Source organism: Aquarana catesbeiana, linkage group LG08 (assembly GCF_042186555.1).
Source record: "Aquarana catesbeiana isolate 2022-GZ linkage group LG08, ASM4218655v1, whole genome shotgun sequence".
NCBI classification, from domain to species: Eukaryota; Metazoa; Chordata; class Amphibia; order Anura; family Ranidae; genus Aquarana; species Aquarana catesbeiana.
In genome coordinates this window covers 10,698,311-10,721,911 of record NC_133331.1, presented here as the reverse complement: position 1 = coordinate 10,721,911, position 23,601 = coordinate 10,698,311, and the positions used below count along the sequence as shown (strand labels likewise).

Sequence of the window (23,601 nt, the reverse complement as noted above, 5' to 3'; positions counted from 1 at the left end):
GGGTCCCCAGAGATCCCCCCTTACATCAGGGTCCCCAGAGAGCCTACCCCTTAAATCAGGGTCCCCAGAGATCCCCCCTTACATCAGGGTCCCCAGAGAGCCTACCCCTTAAATCAGGGTCCCCAGAGAGCCCCCACTTACATCAGGGTCCCCAGAGAGCCTCCGCTCCCCTTGGGGACCCCTGCAGAGACTCAGGGGTATGGGCCCCAGATTCGGGGCTATAGCCCCAAAAACCACCCCCTAGCAACGCCACTGGCACACGGTATTTGCCCAGCAGTTTTGCAAACACAAATTTTTTTTCGTACAGTAAAATACTTTGGTAATCTTGGGCAGAGCCGTGTTCCTCTTTCCTATACACTATATTACCAATAGTATTGGGACGCCTGACTTTACACACACATGAACTTTAATGACATCCCAGTCTTAGTCCGTAGGGTTCAATATTGAGTTGGTCCGCCCTTTGCAGCTATAACAGCTTCAACTCTTCTGGGAAGGCCGTCCACAAGGTTTAGGAGTGTGTCTATGGGAATGTTTGACCATTCTTCCAGAAGAGCATTTGTGAAGTCAGGCACTGATGTTGGACGAGAAGGCCTGGCTCGCAGTCTCTGCTCTAATTCATCCCAAAGGTGTTTTATTAGGTTGAGGTGCAGGCCAGTCAAGTTTATCCACCCCAAACTCGCTCATGCATGTCTTTATGGACCTTGCTTTTGTGCACTGGTCCAAATCATTTGGTGGAGGGGGGATTATGGTGTGGGGGTTGTTTTTCAGGGGTTGGGCTTGGCCCCTTAGTTCCAGTGAAGGGAACTCTCAAAGTGTCAGCATACCAAGACATTTTGGACAATTTCATGCTCCCAACTTTGTGGGAACAGTTTGGGGATGGCCCCTTCCTGTTCCAACATGACTGCCCACCAGTGCACAAAGCAAGGTCCATAAAGACATGGATGAGCGAGTTTGGGGTGGAGGAACTTGACTGGCCTGCACAGAGTCCTGACCTCAACCCAATAGAACACATCAGTGCCTGACTTCACAAACGCTCTTCTGGAAGAATGGTCCAACATTCCCATAGACACCCTCCTAAACCTTGTGGACGGCCTTCCCAGAAGAGTTGAAGCTGTTATAGCTGCAAAAGGCGGAGCCAACCCAATATTGAACCCTACGGACTAAGACTGGGATGTCATTAAAGTTAATTTGCTTGTAAAGGCAGGCGTCCCAATACTTTTGGTAATATAGTGTATATGTTTTATTTTCTTATGTTTATTATTCGGAGTGTGAGAGCTTGCTTTTGTGATGGTGGGGCGGTGCCACCAGGTGACGTCACTGGGTGGCCCCGCCCCTTAGCTATTTAAAGCGGTGTTCCACCCGCAAATATTTTTTTTTGTTTAAAGTCAGCAGGTTCAAACACTGTAGCTGCTGACTTTTAATAAGGACACTTACCTGTCCAGGGAGCCCGTGATGTTGCCCCCCCCCCCTCCGAGGCCGACCCCTCCATCGGATAGTGTGCAGGCGGCGCCATTCTAATTAAGGGAAACGGACAGTGGAGCCTTGTGGCTTTACTGCCCATTTCCCACAGCGCATGCGCGAGTCGTGCGGCGCTTTGTGAATGGCCAGCTGTCTTCTGAGACACACACATGTCCCAGAGGACATCGGGGGTGGGGGGGGGGGTCGCTGAAGAAGAGGATGTGACGCCCTGCTCCGCGGACTGGATGGATCGGATGTACAGGCTCTACTTCAATAAAAAGGTAAGTTAGAAGAAACAAAAAATTTTCACTAGCCAAAAACGAGGGGTGGAGAAGGTGATGCTTCATTTAAGACCACCTCTCAAAAGTGGGCGGAACTTCCCTTTAAGAACCACATCTAAATCTCAGCTGAACAGCTGCTTTGGAAATTCACTGCGAACATTGGGGGGGGGGAGGGGCTCCCATTGTCACCAATTGTCTCCAGGTGCAGCTATTTCCTCCTTCACATCTGCGATTGTCATTATGTGTATATATATATATATATATATATATATATATATATATATATATATATATATATCTAGTGTTCAGTCACCGGAGTTCATTGTGTGAGCTGTAAACATGAAGATGTATCTTAGATAAGACATCCGGCCTGCACTGTCCCAACACACAGCAAGTGAGGAATACCCAGAAATATTTCATGTTCATTCTCTTCCTCCTCTGTGTGTCCCCTCCCCCCTCCCCCTTCATCGTCATGCTAATTACATTTTTAAATCAAACTTACCATTCTCATTATATACCTTATTATACCAATGATGGGTCACTATTCCTCCCACTGACACCAATGATGGGTCACTATTCCTCCCACTGATACCAATGATGGGGCACTATTCCTCCCACTGACACCAATGATGGGACACTATTCCTCCCACTGACACCAACAATGAGGCACTATTCCTCCCACTGATACCAATGATGGGGCATTATTCCTCCCACTGATACCAATGATGAGGCACTATTCCTCCCACTGATACCAATGATGGGGCACTATTCCTCCCACTGATACCAATGATGAGGCACTATTCCTTCCACTGATACCAATGATGGGGCACTTTTCCTCCCACTGATACCAATGATGGGGCACTATTCCTCCCACTGATACCAATGATGGGGCACTATTCCTCCCACTGATACCAACGATGGGACACTATTCCTCCCACTGATACCAATAATGGGATACAATTCCTCCCACTGATACCAATGATCGAGCGCCTTCACTGGGCACAGTCCAGCCCCCCTAAAGCCTAAAGGACAGTAATTTGGCTCTTTGTTTGCAAAGTTTGGAGACCCCCTGATCTATACAATGCAGGATGATTATGGCTAGTGGGAGGGTGCCGTACCCCATGGTGAAGTGAAAGTCAGGTCTTTAAATGTCTTTTTCTCTTTCAGGTACTGATGTATGAAGTCGGCTATCTGGTTGCCCTCGCCATCGGCTTGCTCTTCATCATCCTGGTGACGCTGGTGGCCCTGTTCTTCCCATGCTGCCGCTGCTGCGGGAACTGCGGCGGGAAGATGTACCAGAAGCAGACCAAGAGGATGACCTGCAAGAGGCGCTTCATCTACTTCTTCCTGCTCATCATAACTCTCATCATCCTGTGAGTACCGACCCCCCCCGACCCCCCCAGTATCTACCCCTTCCTATCCATGACAGATAGCAGGATGATCCAAAGTACCAACATCCACCAATTACAATCCGTCTTCCATCTGTTCCATTTTAGTATAAACCAGCTTTAGTTTTTTACTAGTTTTAGTATATTTTAGTATAAAGTATCAGTTCTGTCTTAGTATTTAGTATAGTATTTCATATTTACCTAACAAAAAAAAAAAAAGTAACACAAAAATAAATAAATAAAAATCTGTCTCTAGATTCACTTTAACTGCTTCCCATTTCCCTCATATTTGTAAAAATCGTCATTTTTTTGCAAGAAAATTACTTAGAAGCCCCAAACATTATACTTTTTTTTTTTTTTTTTTTTTTTAGCAGAGAGCCTATGGAATAAAATGGCGGTTGTTGCAATTCTTTATGTCACATGGGATTTGCGCAGGTTTTTCAAACGCAATCTTTTGGGAAAGAATACATTTTAATAAATTAAAAAAAAAACACATAATATATACCCCAATTTTTTTAATAAAATATAAAATATGATGTAACGCCGAGTAAATAGATGCCAAACATGTCACGCTTTAAAATTACACACTCCCGTGGAATGGCGAAAAACTTATGGTACTTAAAAATCTCCATAGGCAAAGCTTTTAAATGCCTTCTACAGATTACCTGTTTAGAGTTACAGAGAAGATGTAGGGCTAGAATTATTGCTCTCGCTCTAACGATCGCGACAATACCTCACATGTGTGGTGTGAACACCGCTTACATATGCGGGCGCAACTTACGTGTGCGTTCGCTATTGCGTGTGAGCACAGAGGGATGGGGGCCGCTTTAAATCATTTTTTTTTTCTCCTAATCAATTAATTTATTTCACTTTTTATTTTTTTATTTTTACACTGCCCCTTTTTTTTTTTTTTAATCACGTTTATACCTACGTAAACATCCCTTGTAATTGAAATATTGATGACAGGTCCTCTTTATGGAGAGATCTGGGGTCAAATCTTTTTACATGATTACATGACCGCCCAATTGTCATTCAAAGTGCTGAAAGCTGAAAATTGGCCTGGGCAGGAAGGGGGGATAAAAGTGCCCGGTAGGCAAAGTGGTAAGGCCCCATGCAAACATGGCGTTTTTGCCCGCTTCTCCTCCTGGCAGCAGAGTTTTGCCAGACGAAAAAATGCTTGAAGCGGCTAAACGCACGTTAACGCCTAGCGCGTCAATTGCTTGAGCAATTAATACATTGCATTGGCCAGAAGAATAATTTATTCTAGACATGTAAATTTAATTAATGCGCGCACCTAGCGTTCCCGCACATTTAGATGCGTCAAACACGTGCATGTGCACGGACATAGGCTAACATGCAGGGGAGATTAGAGGCTGGAAAAGAAAAAATACGGCAGACGCCCCTAAAAGCGACATTATTAGTGTGCATGAAGCCTGGCACGTTCTATGCAAAACTCAGACAAACAGAGAAGAGGAAGAGTCGATTGATGACAGGGGACCCCAGAAGAGGTTCGGGGCCATTCTGTGTGATACCCATCTACAGAGCAGGTAAGTATAACATCTTTTTTATTTTAGTAATAAAAAAAAAACTATTAACCTTTCCCCTGCTTTAATTGTAATAAAGAGTTTCATGTCTGTTGCTCCTCGTGCGTGCACCAAGAGTGGTGACGTTGGCAGCATGGATTCCTCAACGTGTCAACCATTCTACCCTGAGATTTGTATCCACAACAAAGGTGTCCTGTCATTTGTCTCCAGAGGTTTCTGGGTTATTATTAGAGGAAAAAACAAAGCATTCCATGTTCATGTCTCCAGGCTTCTGTGTGTTCCTGGAGAGGGCTCTGTATGAAGACAGGTGACCGGGAGGGATGGGCTGCTTATGGGCAGAGGGCATCAAACATTGGGTGGTCTGTATTCACTAGGAGTGTTCACACATTGACCCGCAGGTTATGGGCAAAGGACACCATACGTTGGGTGGTCTGTATTCACTAGGAGTGTTCACATATTGACCCAAGGTTTATGGGCAGGGGGCACCAAACGTTGGGTGGTCTGTTTTCACTAGGAGTGTTCACACACATATATTGACCCGAGGGTTATGGGCAAAGGGCACCATACGTTGGGTGGTCTGTATTCAATAGACGTGTTCACATATTGACCCAGGGTTTATGGGCAGAGGGCACCAAACATTGGGTGGTCTGTTTTCACTAGGATTGTTCACATATTGACCTGCAGGTTATGGGCAAAGGGCACCATACATTGGGGGGGGGGTCTGTATTCACTAGGAGTGTTCACACACATATATTGACCCGAGGGTTATGGGCAAAGGGCACCATACGTTGGGTGGTCTGTATTCACTAGGAGTGTTTGCACATATTGACCCGCAGGTTATGGGAAAAGGGCACCATACGTTGGGGGGGGTCTGTATTCACTAGGAATGTTCGCACATATTGACCTGAGGGTTATGGGCAAAGGGCACCACACGTTGGGTGGTCTGTATTCACTAAGAGAGTTCACATAATGACCTGCGGGTTATGGGCAGAGGGCACCAAACGTTGGGTGGTCTGTTTTCACTAGGAGTGTTCACACACATATATTGACCCGAAGGTTATGGGCAAAGGGCACCATACGTTGGGTGGTCTGTTTTCACTAGGAGTGTTCACACATATTGACCTGAGGGTTATGGGCAAAGGGCACCAAACGTTGGGTGGTCTGTTTTCACTAGGAGTGTTCACATATTGACCCGCAGGTTATGGGCAAAGGGCACCATACGTTGGGGGGGGTCTGTATTCACTAGGAGTGTTCACACACATATATTGACCCGAGGGTTATGGGCAAAGGTAACCATACGTTGGGTGGTCTGTATTCACTAAGAGAGTTCACATAATGACCTGCGGGTTATGGGCAAAGGACACCCTACGTTGGGTGGTCTGTATTTACTAGGAGTGTTCACATATTGACCCAGGGGTTAAAGGCACATGGCATCAAATGTTGGGTGGTCTGTATTCACGAGGAGTGTTCACACATTGACCCGAGGGTTATGGGCAAAGGGCACCATACGTTGGGTGGTCTGTATTCACTAGGAGTGTTCACATATTGACCCAAGGTTTATGGGCAGAGGGCACCAAACGTTGGGTGGTCTGTTTTCACTAGGAGTGTTCACACACATATATTGACCCGAGGGTTATGGGCAAAGGGCACCATACGTTGGGTGGTCTGTATTCACTAGGAGTGTTTGCACATATTGACCCGCAGGTTATGGGAAAAGGGCACCATACGTTGGGGGGGGGTCTGTATTCACTAGGAATGTTCGCACATATTGACCTGAGGGTTATGGGCAAAGGGCACCACACGTTGGGTGGTCTGTATTCACTAAGAGAGTTCACATAATGACCTGCGGGTTATGGGCAAAGGACACCCTACGTTGGGTGGTCTGTATTCACTAGGAGTGTTCACATATTGACCCAGGGGTTAAAGGCACATGGCATCAAATGTTGGGTGGTCTGTATTCACTAGGAGTGTTTACACATTGACCCGAGGGTTATGGGCAAAGGGCACCATACGTTGGGTGGTCTGTATTCACTAGGAGTGTTCACATATTGACCCAAGGTTTATGGGCAGAGGGCACCAAACGTTGGGTGGTCTGTTTTCACTAGGAGTGTTCACACACATATATTGACCCGAGGGTTATGGGCAAAGGGCACCATACGTTGGGTGGTCTGTATTCAATAGACGTGTTCACATATTGACCCAGGGTTTATGGGCAGAGGGCACCAAACATTGCGTGGTCTGTTTTCACTAGGATTGTTCACATATTGACCCGCAGGTTATGGGCAAAGGGCACCATACATTGGGGGGGGGGGGGGGTCTGTATTCACTAGGAGTGTTCACACACATATATTGACCCGAGGGTTATGGGCAAAGGGCACCATACGTTGGGTGGTCTGTATTCACTAGGAGTGTTTGCACATATTGACCCGCAGGTTATGGGAAAAGGGCACCATACGTTGGGGGGGTCTGTATTCACTAGGAATGTTCGCACATATTGACCTGAGGGTTATGGGCAAAGGGCACCACACGTTGGGTGGTCTGTATTCACTAAGAGAGTTCACATAATGACCTGCGGGTTATGGGCAAAGGACACCCTATGTTGGGTGGTCTGTATTCACTAGGAGTGTTCACATATTGACCCAGGGGTTAAAGGCACATGGCATCAAATGTTGGGTGGTCTGTATTCACTAGGAGTGTTCACACATTGACCCGAGGGTTATGGGCAAAGGGCACCATACGTTGGGTGGTCTGTATTCACTAGGAGTGTTCATATATTGACCCAAGGTTTATGGGCAGAGGGCACCAAACGTTGGGTGGTCTGTTTTCACTAGGAGTGTTCACACACATATATTGACCCGAGGGTTATGGGCAAAGGGCACCATACATTGGGGGGGTCTGTATTCACTGGGAGTGTTCACACATATTGACCTGAGGGTTATGGGCAAAGGGCACCCTACGTTGGGTGGTCTGTATTCACTAGGAGTGTTCACATATTGACCCAGGGGTTAAAGGCACATGGCATCAAATGTTGGGTGGTCTGTATTCACTAGACGTGTTCACATATTGACCGGGAGTTATGGGCAGAGGGCATCAAACTCTGGGTGGTCTGTATTCACTAGAAGTGTTCACACATATTGACCTGAGGGTTATGGGCAAAGGGCACCATACGTTGGGTGGTCTGTATTCACTAGGAGAGTTCACATATTGACCCGGGCAGGGGCGGAAGTATAAGGGTCACAGAAGTCACCATTGCGATTGGGCCCCATGCTGCAGGGGGCCCGTGTGCCCCCCCCTCCCTCCACAAGTGGTGGCTGCATATGGGACCGAGCTCCCTGATCCTCAGCCAATGTGTAAATCAGCAGTGCAGGAGCTCAGCCACCCTGTGTTTACTCTGAAAGTGAAAGCAAGGGAGACGTGTCCAGCACAGTGTGTGCTCTCTGCCTCCCCCTACAGTGCAGTACCCAGCATGGAGAGTGAAGGTACAGAGCTGCAGCTTGCGATTTTTAAAAAGGCGATCTATATATGTTTGTATGTATGTGTGTGTTTATATGTGTGTGCATGTGTGTGAGTTTATGTGTGTGTATGTTTATATGTGGATGTCTGCATGTTTGGGTGTGTGTGTGTTTTATATGTGTGTGCGTTTATTTGTGTGCATGTGTGTATGTTTATATGTGTGTGTGTATTTATATGGATGTGTGTGTAATGTATGTGCATGTGTGTTTACATGCGTGTGTATGTATACACATTACTTTTAATCCTGACCCCGTTTTTTTCTTTACGATCAGAACAGATTTGTTTAGGGTGGGTTCATAATACCAACAAGAAAATACCATTCCTCTGAAAAGCGATGCAGGCTCAGATCACTTTTCAGAGGCATTTTTACAGGCAGTGAAGAGGAAATATGTTGCGCTTTGACAGGTAAAATGTTGAGAAACACCAATACAGAGAAACTGATCTCTCCCTTTTCCTCCTGCAACTACTTAAAGCCTGCGGGAGGGAGATGAGAAGTGGGAAAAATGGAAAGATCAGCTCCTCTATTTGCCGCCCCCCACAGCTCCTCCTATGCAGCTTCTTTCTGCTGCCCCCCTTTGTGCTCTCCAGTTCCCCCTCTCCTGCCGGCTGCTGCAGGGTATCTGTCAGGATGAAGCCTTTTCTGAATGGAGAGTCAGTGATCCATACCGATCAGGGACTCAGTCCATTCATAACTGAAACATAGTGAACTGTATTTACTATGCTTCCGTTTTGCGAATAAAGGGGCAGCTCTATACAGAGCTATTCCTGTCCATTCATTCTGTGCAGCTGAGGCGGAGGTGTTCTCAATCTCCTTTCTCTGTCTCGAAGGTGAAACATCAGAGGTCAGCTTAGACCCCTGATATCTCACCAAAGCCCCCCCCCCCCCACTATTAAAATATTTTTTAAAATATTGTAAATAAATAAATGGTAGAAAAAAAAAAATAAATAAACAGACGCCAGTGGCGGAACTACCAAGGTCACAAACGTCACACTTACGACTGGGCCTTGGCGTTTCCACCACCGGGCTCGGAAGGAAGGGCCCCAGCTGGGGGTCAGGGGGGGCCCTTCATGGTTTCTTGCACCGGGGCCCTGAAGGTTCTAGTTACGCCTCTTGTCACCCGGGGGTTATGGGAAGGTGACAGAGGCAGCAGCCTTAGGCTGGGGTTAATACAACGTTGGATCCCATTTCAGAGGGAGGTACTGTAGATCAGGGATATGCAATTAGTGGACCTCCAGCTGTTGCAAAACTACAAGTCCCATCATGCCTCTGCCTCTGGGTGTCATGCTTGTGGCTGTCAGAGTCTTGCTATGCCTCATGGGACTTGTAGTTCTGCAACAGCTGGAGGTCCGCTAATTGCATATCCCTGTTGTAGAGCATTGCCCCCCCCCCCCCCCCCAGGCATTCAGGAGGTCGTACTCCTCTCTCACAGCATGTAGCGCCACCTATGGAAAATATAGGGTATCACCGTGCAGGCGTTTGCAATTTTAAAGCTTGACCTGTTGGATACCTGTTTACTCAGCGCAACCTCATCTTTTATATTTGCCCTAAAATGAACTTTAATGTACTGTATGTTCTACTGAAAATTTGCGCTTGATAAACTTGTCGCATGTGACCTAAAAAAATTATAACTACCACCATTTTATTCTTCGGGGGGCGGTGTCTGCTTTCAAAAGGGTTAAAGGTTACTGTCTTTGCTTCCATGTTCCCCGAAAAAAACGAATTTCTATTTTTTTCCCGGCCTCTGTTCACTGATCTCGTTTTTCTCCCGGCAGGGCTGGCGACATTTGTGCATTTTACAGCAACAGCAAAATAGACACAGCAGTGAAAGGCGCATTCCCCACCTTTAATAACACTGTGGGGAACCTGAAGACCTACGTCAATGCCGTGCCGCAGGTGAGGCCAAGTTAGCATATCTAATATGAATGCCCAGAAGAATAGAAATATTAGAGGAATGGTCCCCGGTGTCATCATCAGAAACAGACAACAGCGTTTAACCCGTTCATGATGAAGGCGAAAACAAATCCCAGCACCTGAACACAATTTTGCTACGTTGATATGTGTTAGTAAATCTGTATATATCAGTGATGGTGAACCTCGGCACCCCAGATGTTTTGAAACTACATTTCCCATGATGCTCAACTACACTGCAGAGTGCATGAGCATCATGGGAAATGTAGTTCCAAAACATCTGGGGTGCCAAGGTTCACCATCACTGGTATATATCATTACAACTACTTTGTGTATCCAGGTAAATTATACTGCAATTTTTTTTTCAGGTTTTTATTTGGTGGTAAATAGTAACAGAAATCTCCAGATATTTTAAAAAGTATTTATTGAAAATAAAATGGAGAAAGCATAGTACAAGGGTCCAAAAAACATGAAAAATAACAATGCTGGCAAGTCTAGTGTACATAAGCCAAATATTTTTTACAAGCACAGATTTGATCATAATATACAATTGGGGAGAACTTATTTGTTTGTTTTTTTTATTTACCAAAGTAAAACTGACCCAAAATAGTAAAAAAAAAATAATAAAAACAAATCTATATATATATATATATATATATATATATATATATATATATATATATATATATATATATATAAATTTTGAAATGTATCTTTATAATTCTTGCTATTAGCATAACCTACCACCAAGGAGCAACTCTGAAAAACTTCACCTGCTCATAGTCGTGTGTGCAGAGTGTGCCGGGAGTGCCTGTGCACAGTGACGGGACAAGGTCATCTAGAGCCCGGGGCGAACATGCCAAACTGTGCCCCCCCCAAGATGTATGAGCATTGTGTGTCAGCAAAACTCCCCCCACAAAAACACTAATCACTAATATTCATGCGTGCTCTCTAAGTATAAATTCCCCCTCCTCCCAGTACAAATCCACCCCCCTGTTGAAATCCCCCAAATGTCTCTGCCCAAAAAAAATTCACCTCTCCTAACACAAATCCTCTACCCCCAAAATTTGCCCTCCTAGTACTCATCTCCCCCCCCCACTTCAAATCCCCCCTCCTAGCACAATCCCCCCCCAAATCCCCTCTCCTAGTATAAATGCCCTCCTGCACAAATATTCCCCCCAAATCCCCCCTCCTAGCACAATCCCCCTCCGCCCAATCCCCTCTCCTAGTACAAATTCCCTCCTGCACAAATTCCCCCCCCTCCTAGCACAAATTCCCCCCAAATCCCCCCTCCTAGCACAAATTCCCCCCCAAATCCCCCTCCTAGCACAAATCCCCCCCAGCCCCCCTCCTAGCACAAATCCCCCCCCCCCAAATCCCCCCTTGTAGCACAAATTCCCCCCAACCCCCCCTCCTAGCACAAATTCCCCCCAAATCCCCCCTCCTGGCACAAATCCCCCCCCCTCCTAGCAAAAATTCCCCCCCAACCCCCCTTCCTAGCACAAATTCCCCCCAAATCCCCCCTCCTAGCACAAATTCACCCCAAATCCCGCCTCCTGGCACAAATTCCCCCCAAACCCCCCCTCCTAGCACAAATTCCCCCCAAATCCCCCCTCCTGGCACAAATCCCCCCCCCCAAAATCCCCCCTCCTAGCACAAATTCCCCCCCCCAATCCCCCCTCCTGGCACAAATTCCCCCAAAACCACTCCACACAAATTCCCCCCTCCTAGTACAAATTCCCTCCTTGCACAAATTCCCCCCAAATCACCCTCTCCTAGCACAAATTCCCCCCAAATCCCCCCTCCTAGCACAAATCCCCCCTCCTAACACAAATTACCCCCCATATCACCCCCTCCTAGCACAAATTCCCCCCAAATTCCCCCCACTGGCAAAAATCCCCCCAAATCCCCCCTTCTGGCACAAATCCCCCCAACCCCCCCTCCTAGCACAAATCCCCCCTCCTAGCACAAATTCCCCCCAAATCCCCCCTCCTAGCACAAATTCCCCCCAAACCCCCCTCTTAGCACAAATTCCCCCCCCCCCCCAAATTGCCCCCTGCTAGCACCAACTGCCCCCCTAGTACAAATTTTCTCCTTGCACAAATTCCCCCCAAATCGCCCTCTCCTAGCACAAATTCCCCCCAAATCCCCCTCCTCGCACAAATCCCCCCCCCCAAACCCCCCTCATAGCACAAATCCCCCTTCTAGCACAAATTCCCCCCCAAATCGCCCCCTCCTAGCACAAATTCCCCCCAAATCCCCCCCACTGGGAAGAATCCTCCCAAACCCCCCCCCCCTCCTAGCACAAATTCCCCCCAAATCTCCCCTCCTAGCACAAATTCCCCCCAAATCCCCCCCACTGGCAAGAATCCTCCCAAACCCCCCCCCCCCTCCTAGCACAAATTCCCCCCAAATCTCCCCTCCTGGCACAAATCCCCCAAACCCCCCCCCCCCCTCCTAGCACAAATACCCCCTTCCTAGCACGAATTCCCACCTTGCACAAATCCCCCCTCTTAGCACAAATTCCCCCCAAAATTGCCCCCTCCTAGCACAATTCCCCCCAAATCTCCCCTCCTAGCACAATTCCCCCCTCCCCTAAATCCCTCCTCCTAGAACATATTCCCCCCAAATCCCTCCCTCCTAGCACAAATTTTCTCTGCCCCCCACCCCACCCCACCCTCTCCTAGAACATCTGAACTCTTCAAACCTTTTTAATGTGGCCTTGGTAGGTTATAAAGCGCGCTGCCCCCTAGTGATCCGCCTCCCAGGGTCACCTTCCCACAGAGCACCGGGTGCTCTCCACTCTTCAGGTTTTAAAAAGTAAAACTGGATTTCTTTACAGCTGCAGGAAAGTGTTTGAATTATTACCGAGGGAGAGAATCGCTTACCTGCTCACATCTGAATGTACCATAAAGATTTATTGGGGATAATAAAAGACCAGCAATCTTCTGATATGGCATCATAAAAAAGTAAAACAACATCAGTCGGTGTTACCCAACAGTCCAAAATCTGATTTACTAAATACAAATCTTTGTAAACTGCGCCCTCTGCCATCTACTCTGAAAAGTAGAGATAGCCGATCTATGTGCCAGTATGGATCCTTCTAGAATAGGTCAGTGATGGTAGGCTCTTGCTGAGATTGTGATCCACAACCCTCTTCAAGATCTGTTTAAAACACAAATACGGTGGCGGGTATAGAAAAGAATCAACCCCCCCCCCCCCTCTTTTTAAAATAATCACATTTTGTTGCTTTGCAGTCTAAATACAGCTGGATAAAACAAAAACGGTGTCTGTCTTCCTTTCACTCAGTGCAACCTATAACATCCAAGTGAAAGAAAGAACACCAACATGTCAGAAAAGAAAGAAAAAGAAAATACAAAAATCTATATACAAATTAAAAATGCTATAAAATTGAAAATATATTTAAAAAATAATGCATTTATATTAATAATAAAATACAATTTTTAATTATTTAAAAATAAAAATCATGAGATTTTAATCATTAAGTGTAGATCTACTTTCTCTGTTAATGTACAATATACGGGGGGGGGGGGGGGGAATAGTTATTTGATCCTCTGCAGATTGTGTAAGTTTGCCCCACTTACAAAGAAATGAAGGGTCTATAATTTTTACCATAGGTGTATTTTATATGATAGAGACAGAATATCAACCAAAAATCCAGAAAAAACACATAATACAAACTGTTATAAATTGAGTTGCAGTTCAGTGAGTAAAATAAGTATTTGATCCCCAAGAAAAAATGACTTAATAGTTGGTGGAGAAACCCTTGTTGGCAATCACAGAGGTCAGACGTTTCTTGTAGGTGGTGATCAGGTTTGAACACATCTCAGGAGGGATTTTGGTCCACTCTTCTTTACAGATCTTCTCTAAATCCTTAAGGTTCCTTGGCAACTCGAAGTTTCAGCTCCCTCCATAAACGTTCTATAGGATTAAGGTCTGGAGACTGGCTAGGCCACTCCATGACCTTAATGCGCTTCTTCTTGAGCCACTCCTTTGTTGCCTTGGCGTTATGTTTTGGGCCATTGTCATGCTGGAAGACCCAACCATGACCCATCTTCAGTGTTCTGGCTGAGGGAAGAAGGTTCTCATCCAAGATTTTACAATACATGGCCCCCGTCCATTGGCCCCTCAATGCGGCAAAGTCGGACTGTACCTTTAGCAGAGAAACAGCCCCAAAGCGTCATGTTCCCACCTCCGTGCTTGACTGTAGGGGTGGTGTTCTTAGGGTCATAGTCAGCATTTTTCTTCCTCTAAACGTGGCGAGTCAAGTTATTTTTGGTCTCATCTGACCACAGCACTTTCTCCCAATCCTTCTCTGAATCATTTAGATGTTCATTGGCACACTTCAGACGGGCCTGTACATGAGCCTTCTTGAGGAGGGGGGCTCCAATTTCAATCCATGGCGATGTATTGTGTTACCAATGGTTTGTTTGGTGACTGTGGTCCCAACTGCCTTGAGATCATTCTCAAGCTCCTCCCGTGTAGTTCTGGGCTGATCCCTCACTTTTCTCAAGATCATTCTTAACCCATGAGGAGAAATCTTGCCTGGAGCTACAGACCGAGGGCGATTGATGGGTACTTTGTATTTCTTCCATTTGCGAATAATCACTTCAACAGTTGTCTCCTTCTCACCAAGCTTCTTGCTGATGGTCTTGTAGCCCATTCCAGCCTTGTGCAGGTCTACAATCTTGTCTCTTTGACAGCTCTTTGGTCTTGCCCATGATGGTGAGGTTTGATTGGAAGAAAGAGATTCTGTGGGCAGGTGTCTTTTATACACATAACGAGTTGTCATTAGGAGAACCTTCTTACATTGACAGGACTAATCTATATACCACATGAGGACATGTGTCCATTTACACCCGCCAAATCCAATCTGACCTGCTAAAAACAGATGGATGGGGATCCGCTCCCCTTCCGTCTGGTGGATCGGATTGGATGGCAGTCGGGTGTAAATAGGCAGGTGGTCCGCTTTCATCAGACCGCCCACAGAGGAGAAAAACTGAAAAACAAGAAAATGAATGCAGCCACCACATCTAAGGACTGGTAAGCTTCAAGATATTACATTCTTGTTTTTTGGATTTAGATACACTTTAATGACAGATTATTCTTGTATCACCCTGTCGGGATAAATCTCTCCTTTCACCTCTAGATGGAGACATACATAGTTACATAGTAGGTGAGGTCGAAAAAAGACACAAGTCCATCAAGTCCAACCTATGTGTGAGATTATATGTCAGTATTACATTGTATATCCCTGTATGTTGCGGTCGTTCAGGTGCTTATCTAATAGTTTCTTGAAACTATCGATGGCCCCCACTGAGACCACCGCCTGTGGAAGGGAATTCCACATCCTTGCCGCTCTTAAGGTTAAACCTCTTTTTTCTTCTAATTTTAATGAGTGGCCACGAGTCTTGTTAAACTCCCTTCCGCGAAAAAGTTTTCTCCCTATTGTGGGGTCACTAGTACGGTATTTGTATATTGAAATCGTATCCCCTCTCAAGCGTCTCTTCTCCAGAGAGAATAAGTTCAGCGCTCACAACCTTTCCTCATAACTAAGATCCTCCAGACCCTTTATTAGCTTTGTTGCCCTTCTTTGTACTCGCTCCATTTCCAGTACATCCTTCCTGAGGACTGGTGCCCAGAACTGGACAGCATACTCCAGGTGCGGCCGGACCAGAGTCTTGTAGAGCGGGAGAATTATCGTTTTATCTCTGGAGTTGATCCCCCTTTTAATGCCAATATTCTGTTTGCTTTGTTAGCAGCAGCTTGGCATTGCATGCCATTGCTGAGCCTATCATCTACTAGGACCCCCAGGTCCTTTTCCATCCTAGATTCCCCCAGAGGTTCTCCCCCCCAGTCTATAGATTGCATTCAGATTTTTGCCACCCAAATGCATTATTTTACATTTTTCTACATTGAACCTCATTTGCCATGTAGTCACCCACCCCATTCATTTGTTCAGATCTTTTAGCAAGATTTCCACATCCTGCGGAGAAGTTATTGCCCTGCTTAGCTTAGTATCGTCTGCAAATACAGAGATTGAACTGTTTATCCCATCCTCCAGGTCGTTCATGAACAAATTCAATAGGATTGGTCCCAGCACAGAACCCTGGGGAACCCCACTACCCACCCCTGACCATTCCGAGTACTCCCCATTTATCACCACCCTCTGAACTCGCCCTTGTAGCCAGTTTTCAATCCATGTACTCACCCTATGGTCCATGCCAACGGACCTTATTTTGTACAGTAAACGTTTATGGGGAACTGTGTCAAATGCCTTTGCAAAATCCAGATACACCACGTCTACGGGCCTTCCTTTATCTAGATGGCAACTCACCTCCTCATAGAAGGTTAATAGATTAGTTTGGCAAGAACGATTCTTCATGAATCCATGCTGATTACTGCTAATGATACCGTTCTCATTACTAAAATCTTGTATATAGTCCCTTATCATCCCCTCCAAGAGTTTACATACTATTGATGTTAGGCTAACTGGTCTGTAATTCCCAGGGATGTATTTTGGGCCCTTTTTAAATATTGGTGCTACATTGGCTTTTCTCCAATCAGCTGGTAAACGTTTATGGGGAACTGTGTCAAATCCTGCTGATTATCGTATTCTATTCTGATGATTTTTTTTTTACTTATATAAGCAATTATTTGGTTGTTTTTTTAGCATCTTTTGTTTCCTTCCTAGGATGTTGACGCCATTACTAACTCCAGCAGCGTACCTATAAACCAAGCCAACAACAGTGTTATTAGTAAGTCTGACAAATAATTAAAATTTTAGATTTTTTCACAAAAAAAAGTAACCAGCCAATTAGAAATAATCTTAAAAAAGGCCAACTCTAACCAAAACTTTTTATTTTTTGCCTAAGAGAAATAAGAGCACCATCAACAGTCCATCATAAAATGCATTCCACATCAATATCAACGCATTTTGGCGCACAAAAAATTCCCCCTTGATTGGGGCTTGTAAAAAATGGTGGATCGAGGACAAACGGTGATAGACTGTAGTAATGAGGAGAAGAATTTATGTTGTTTGAGATGCCCACATGGTGGTGTACATACCTTTTTCTCATTACTGCAGTCCATGACCATTTGTCACCTACCCACTATTTTTTTTACAAGCCCTGAAGAAGGGCAGGGGGGGGTTTGGGCCCTCAAAATATGGTGGCTGTTGGTGTAGAATGCATTTTGTGGTGGGCTGTTAATATCAGTGTGGCCTTTGTCATTCGCCTTTACGCTAAAGTGATCTCCTTCCCTTGGGACACCTGAGCGTAATGTCACCTGGAGCTCATTACTCAAAAAAGTATGCGTGAAAACTTGCATAATGCTCGATTTTTTTTGTGTATTTTCTTGCCTAGCAACTATCTTTCTATTGGCTTTAAAAATCACTCAAGCCTGAAAAGCAAGCAAGGACACCTGTACAAACGCGAAACAAAAATGCCTATTTATGTGACTGGTGTAGGACAGACCAGGAAATGAGAGGAAAGACTTCCAACAGCAACAAAGACATGCTACAGACAGGGAGATGTATAAAGCAGGGTTAGGTTATAAAAAACATATCCCAAGCTTTGAACATCTCACGGAGCTCTGTTCAATCCATCATCCGAAAATGAATAGTATGACACAACTGCAAACCTACCAAGACATGGCCGTCCACCTAAACTGACCGGCCGGGCAAGGAGAACATTCATCAGAGAAGAGCCAAGAGGTCCATGGTAACTCTGGAGGAGCTGCAGAGATCCACAGCTCAGGTGGGAGAATCTGTCCACAGGACAACAGTCGTGTTCTCCACAAATCTGCCCTTTATGGAAGAGTGACAAGAAGAAAGACATTGGTGAAAGAAAGTCATAAGAAGTCCTGTTTGTAGTTTGTGAGAAGCCATGTGGAGGACACAGCAAACATGTGGAAGAAGGTGATCTGGTCAGATGAGACCAAAATTGAACTTTTTGGCCTAGGCCTCATGCACACGAGACGCTGTTAAACTCACATTCAGAGGCAGTTGGACACTTTTTTTCAACTGACCCTGAACCCATTCAATGTTATCCTATGTGTCCATGTTGCAGTTTAAGTTGCCTTTAACCTTGTTTTTCCATAAGCAAAAAAATGGGTTCAGACGCAAAAGTTTTCCACATTTTAGACGCCAAACGCGGCTAAACGCCGGTACCACGTTTAGCCATGTTTGCGTTTATAAGTGTTTTTTACAACCCGAATTTGGGGCCACATATCTCGGGGCCACTTGGTGCTAGAAACCCCAAATTTGGTGACACAGTTGGACTAACACTATAACATATTCAAATTTGGGGTTCCTAGCACAAAGTGGCCCTGAGATATGGGGCCACAAAGTCGGGTTGTAAAATGTCATTCTCTGCTGCAGAAAAGTGCTTGACATTTTGTGACCCGAATTTGGGGCCCCATATCTCGGGGCCACTTGAAACTATAAACCCCAAATTTGGTGAGCTAATACAGTTGGACTAACACTATAACATATCCCAATTTAGGGTTCCTAGCACTAAGTGGCCCTGAGATATGGGGCCCCAAAGTCGGGTCACAAAATGTCATTCTCTGCTGCAGAAAAGTGCTTGACATTTTGTGACCCGAATTTGGGGCCCCATATCTCGGGGCCACTTGAAACTATAAACCCCAAATTTGGTGAGCTAATACAGTTGGACTAACACTATAACATATCCCAATTTAGGGTTCCTAGCACTAAGTGGCCCTGAGATATGGGGCCCCAAAGTCGGGTCACAAAATGTCATTCTCTGCTGCAGAAAAGTGCTTGACATTTTGCGACCCAAATTTGGGGCCCCCTATCTTGGGGCCACTTAGAGCTAGGAACCCCACATTTGGATATTTTGTAGTGCTAGTTTCACTGTGTTAGCACACAAAATTTGGGGTTTCTAGCACCAAGTGACCCCGAGATATGGGGCCCCAAAGTTGGGTCGCAAAATGTAATTTTCTGCTCTGCAGACGCTTCTAGATGCAAACGCAGCTAAATGCGGCATGCAAACGCGGCAAAACGGGTGTTTCTAAACGCCGGTTTCAGCTTTTAAAAACTTGTGTTCAGCAGAGTTTGCACTGGCGTCTCGTGTGCATGAGGCCTTAAAATCAAAATGGTATGTGTGGAGGAAAACGAACACTGCACATCACCCTGAACACACCATCCCCACCGTGAAACATGGTGGTGGCAGCATCATGTTGTGGGGATGCTTTTCTTCACCAGGGACGCGAAGCTGATCAGAGTTGATGGGAAGATGGATGGAGCCAAATACAGGGCAATCTTAGAAGAAAACCTGTTAGAGTCTACAAAAGACTTGAGACTGGGGCGGAGGTTCACCTTCCAGCAGGACAACGACCCGAAACATACAGCCAGAGCTACAATGGAATGGTTTACATCAAAGCATATTCATGTGTTAGAATGGCCCAGTCACAGTCCAGACCTAAATCCCATTGAGAATCTGTGACAAGACTTGAAAATCGCTGTTCACAGACGCTCTCCATCCAATCTGACAGAGCTTGAGATATTTTACAAAGAAGAAGAATGGGCAAAAATGTCCTCTCTAGATGTGCAAAGCTGGTAGAGGCATCCCCAAAAAGACTTGCAGCTGTAATTGCAGAGAAAGGAGGTTCTACAAAGTATTGACTCCGGGGGGCGCCATACAAATACCCCCCCACACTTTTCACATATTTATTTGTTACAAAATCATTTTCCTTCCACTTCACAATTATGTGCCACTTTGTGTTGGTCTATCACAAAAAATCCCAATAAAATACATTTACATTTTTGGTTGTAATATGACAAAATTTGCAAAATTTCAAGGGGTATGAATACTATACATACATATGCATATAATGTGTGTGTGTATATATATATATATATATATATATATATATATATATATATATATATATTATTGTAAAAATAAATAGTTTTTTTCCCCTCAGCCACATAAATAAGATATATTGCATATGAATATTGATTAATATTATTTAACATTAATATATAAGAATATTATAATGAGAATAAATTAAAAAAATGTACAAAACCACTGTACATTTTATTTAATACATCATAGTTTTACTTATGAAGAACACTGCTCAGAATAGTGCCCCCCTTTTATTTATGTATTTATTTTTATTCAAAGTTATTTATTTTTAGTTGCTATTTTTTATTGTGCTATTTATTTATTTACTTATTTATTGATATGTCTGTAAAAATCTTTCAGCTATCTGGGTTTTTTTTTGGGGGGGGGGGGTAGCCATTACAAATGTATTTTCTTTCCTGGCAATCCTTCCCTCTATTGGCAAAAAAATGCCCATTTCCTGCTTGACGCAAAACATGACATTTGACCGAAATAATAAAAGTCTGCTTTAATTCTACCTGTTTTTTTTTTCCCAGTAAATTTTTAGTTTGAAGGTTTCTATGTGTTTTTTCTGCAGATATCGGTCCAAATCTTGGCGGAATGATAAAAAATGCCATAGAGCAAAAAGCCAATTCAACCCTGACCACTGTTCAGGATATGGTAAACGGTAAGCGCTCTGGTGTCCTATTATTATAGCTATTATTAATATATTGGTTATTATTTTTATTATTATTATTGGTATTAATATTATTAGTAATAGTAGCAGTAGTTGTAGTAGTATTTTATTGTTATAAAATGTTTTTTATTAGTATTATTGTAGGTATGATTATTTTAATATTACTGTTATTATTATGTGCATTAATATTATTATTTTTATAATTAGTAGTAGTAGTAGTAGTTTATTATTGTATTATAGTAGTAGTAGTATTTATTTTATTATTATTATTATTATTGGTATTATTATTACTGCTATTATTATAGGCATTCATAATATAGTTATTATAATTATTCTTAAAAACAATAATAATAGTTGTTGTTGTTGTTATAATTATTATTTGTATTTGTTATTGTTATAATATTATTATTTTTTTTTTATTATTATAGGTTTCATTATATTGTTAATACTGGTCTTATTATTATTATTAACATTGATATTATTATTATTATTATTAGCATTGTTACTGCTATATTAATATAGTTAGTAGCAGTGGCAGTAGTAGTTGTAGCAGTGGCAGTAGTAGTGGCAGTACCAGTAGTAGTAGCAGTAGTAGTAATAGCAGTAGTGGCAGGAGAAGTAATAGTAGTGTAGTAGTAGTAGTAGTGGTAGCAGTAGCAGTAGTAGTAGTGGTAGTGGTAGCAGTAGTGGTAGTAGCAGTTGTAGTAGCAGCAGCATTAGTAGTAGTAGCAGTGGCGGTAGTAGTAGCAGTGGCAGTAGTAGTAGTAGTAGTAGTAGTGGTAGTAGTAGCAGCAGCAGTAGTAGTAGTAGTGGCAGTAGTAGTAGTAGTGGCAGTAATAGTAGTAGCAGTAGTAGTAGTAGTAGTAGCGGTAGTAGTAGTAGTAGTAGTAGTAGTAGCATTAGTAGTAGTAGTATAGCTTTTGGTGCCATACAGGTTACCTCAATGGGTGTTGAGGTTAGTAGACGCAACATTGAAATATCCGCTAGGCAGAGGATAAAGGTGGAATAGCCGGATAAAGGAGAGCAGGATTATACTTGAGTTTTACATTTAAACACTGAAATCCTAACCACCCCCCCCCCCTTGTTGTATTTACATTGGATCACCAGGTAACCTGGTCCAGGACTAGCAGTCCACACCAGGCCGGTAGGTGCTCCTCTACTCTCAGGGTCACCCAGTGCTATGTATGGGCAGCCTATCCTCTATAAGGGACATGATGGGAAAGCAATCTACATACAAGTCTGCGGGGATACGTCCTTCCCATTACACCCTCTGTAGACTAGACGGTACCGCATGACGAGGTACTACCAGTTCTGGTTGGGTTAGAGTACTATTATCACCCGTAGGTTAATGGTTATCTTCAAAGCCCAACTACAGTCACCGAAGAAGTACAGTATTGGCCCCCAAATTCTTTTATAATTTGTATAGGTTTGTCAATAAAATAAAGTTTCTAACACCCACCAATAATTACCCGGATCTTCAGTCCAGTGATCCTAGGATGATGTCATCAGTCTGCTGCGGCCTGCGATCAGACTGCAACATTGTAGCTTTGTTGCAGAGTTGAATTATTTCCTATATTTCTCCGCTCCATCTAGTGGTCATAGGAGGTATTTCCCTGAAATTCCTCAATCAGGAAAATACCAGCTATGTCCAACAGATGGCTCTAAAGACCATAAGAAATAAGCATATTAGATGCATTACGGGAATTATTAGCGACGGCTGTCCGGATGCTGAGACCTATTCACAGCATTTTTTTTTTCTTCTTATAAATAGACTCCTAAGATGGAGCTGAAGTGACCCCCTCCCCCCCTTTCCTAGCCACCTCATTGCCATAAATGTAAATGCGGTAAAAAGACCCGTATAAGGCTTGTTGTAGCACCAGGCACCGCTGGGATGACTATCACAAATGTAATGCAATGCTCTGATTGGCTACAAAGATGACACTGTTTACCGTTACCGAATATTTTTCCCATAGATCTGAATAACACGGCCCAGGCCTTGGTGAAAGTGAACGACACCTTCAACATCGTGCATGATCAGCAGAACCAACTCGTGCAGAGCCTCTCCACTGTGCAATCTGATATTACTAATACCATTAATAATTGTGCCGGTGGCTGTACCAGTCTCCCATCACCCAGCAACCTGGCCATCGATGCCAACTTCAGCTCGGTAACATTTTACTCTTCAATCTTTTAATGTTTTCATATATTTTATGGCTTAAAGTCGACTTTCAGAAACGGGAAATTCCTCTAACAGCAACAAATACAATAGAGTTGGGCGCTCACTTGTGGGGATCTCCCCCGTAAAGGAAAGCCATCATTGGAGAACTATGAGAACTGTCAGCTGCCATTACTGACCTCTGTCTCAGAGTGCCGTCCTATGCTCACCCGATGGTATCAATGCTTTATGACCTAGAACAAGTATGCAGCCAGTGAAACCTTCACCTGCATACACTTTGTGGGTCAATTACACAGAAACAACTCTATAAAGGCAAGAGGCATAATGACAGCCAGGCAGTTGGCATTTTCTGAAGGAGGCCAATAACAGCAACCTAGTTCTCTGTCTTTGATGACAAGTCTTTGTGGATCGGCTGGTTTGGGTATGCAGGTTCTTCAATGATAAACTAACTAACTAAACTAACTATATTTTTATATCTATAGTTAGTCCCTTACAAATAGGATTTGCATATAAGAGGCTCAATGCACAAAGCTAACACACTAAGATAAGTATACTTGTTTTCAAAAGTGACAGGTATTTTTTTTAGCCTTCAAGTAGCGGAAAATAACTGTCACTTTTCAGCCTTGTAGTAGCAGAAAATAAATGTCACTTTTCAGCCTTGTAGTTGTGAATATAACTGTCGCTTTTCAGCCTTGTAGTAGTGAAAATAACTGTCACTTTTTAGCCTTGTAGTAGCAGAAAATAAATGTCACTTTTCAGCCTTGTAGTT

General features: G+C 44.0%; 1 protein-coding gene across 4 annotated transcripts in view; it reads left to right on the top strand.

Moving 5' to 3' along the window:
• Positions 1 to 23,601, top strand: part of LOC141105580 (prominin-1-A-like) — a 211,711-nt gene that overhangs the window by 120,037 nt on the left and 68,073 nt on the right. For all 4 annotated transcript variants that reach the window (XM_073595502.1, XM_073595500.1, XM_073595499.1 and 1 more), the window contains exons 4-8: positions 2,907 to 3,112; positions 9,958 to 10,078; positions 16,809 to 16,872; positions 20,558 to 20,647; positions 22,630 to 22,823. In XM_073595502.1, coding sequence (XP_073451603.1) covers positions 2,907 to 3,112; positions 9,958 to 10,078; positions 16,809 to 16,872; positions 20,558 to 20,647; positions 22,630 to 22,823 — 675 coding nt within the window. The remainder of the gene's footprint in view (positions 1 to 2,906; positions 3,113 to 9,957; positions 10,079 to 16,808; positions 16,873 to 20,557; positions 20,648 to 22,629; positions 22,824 to 23,601) is intronic.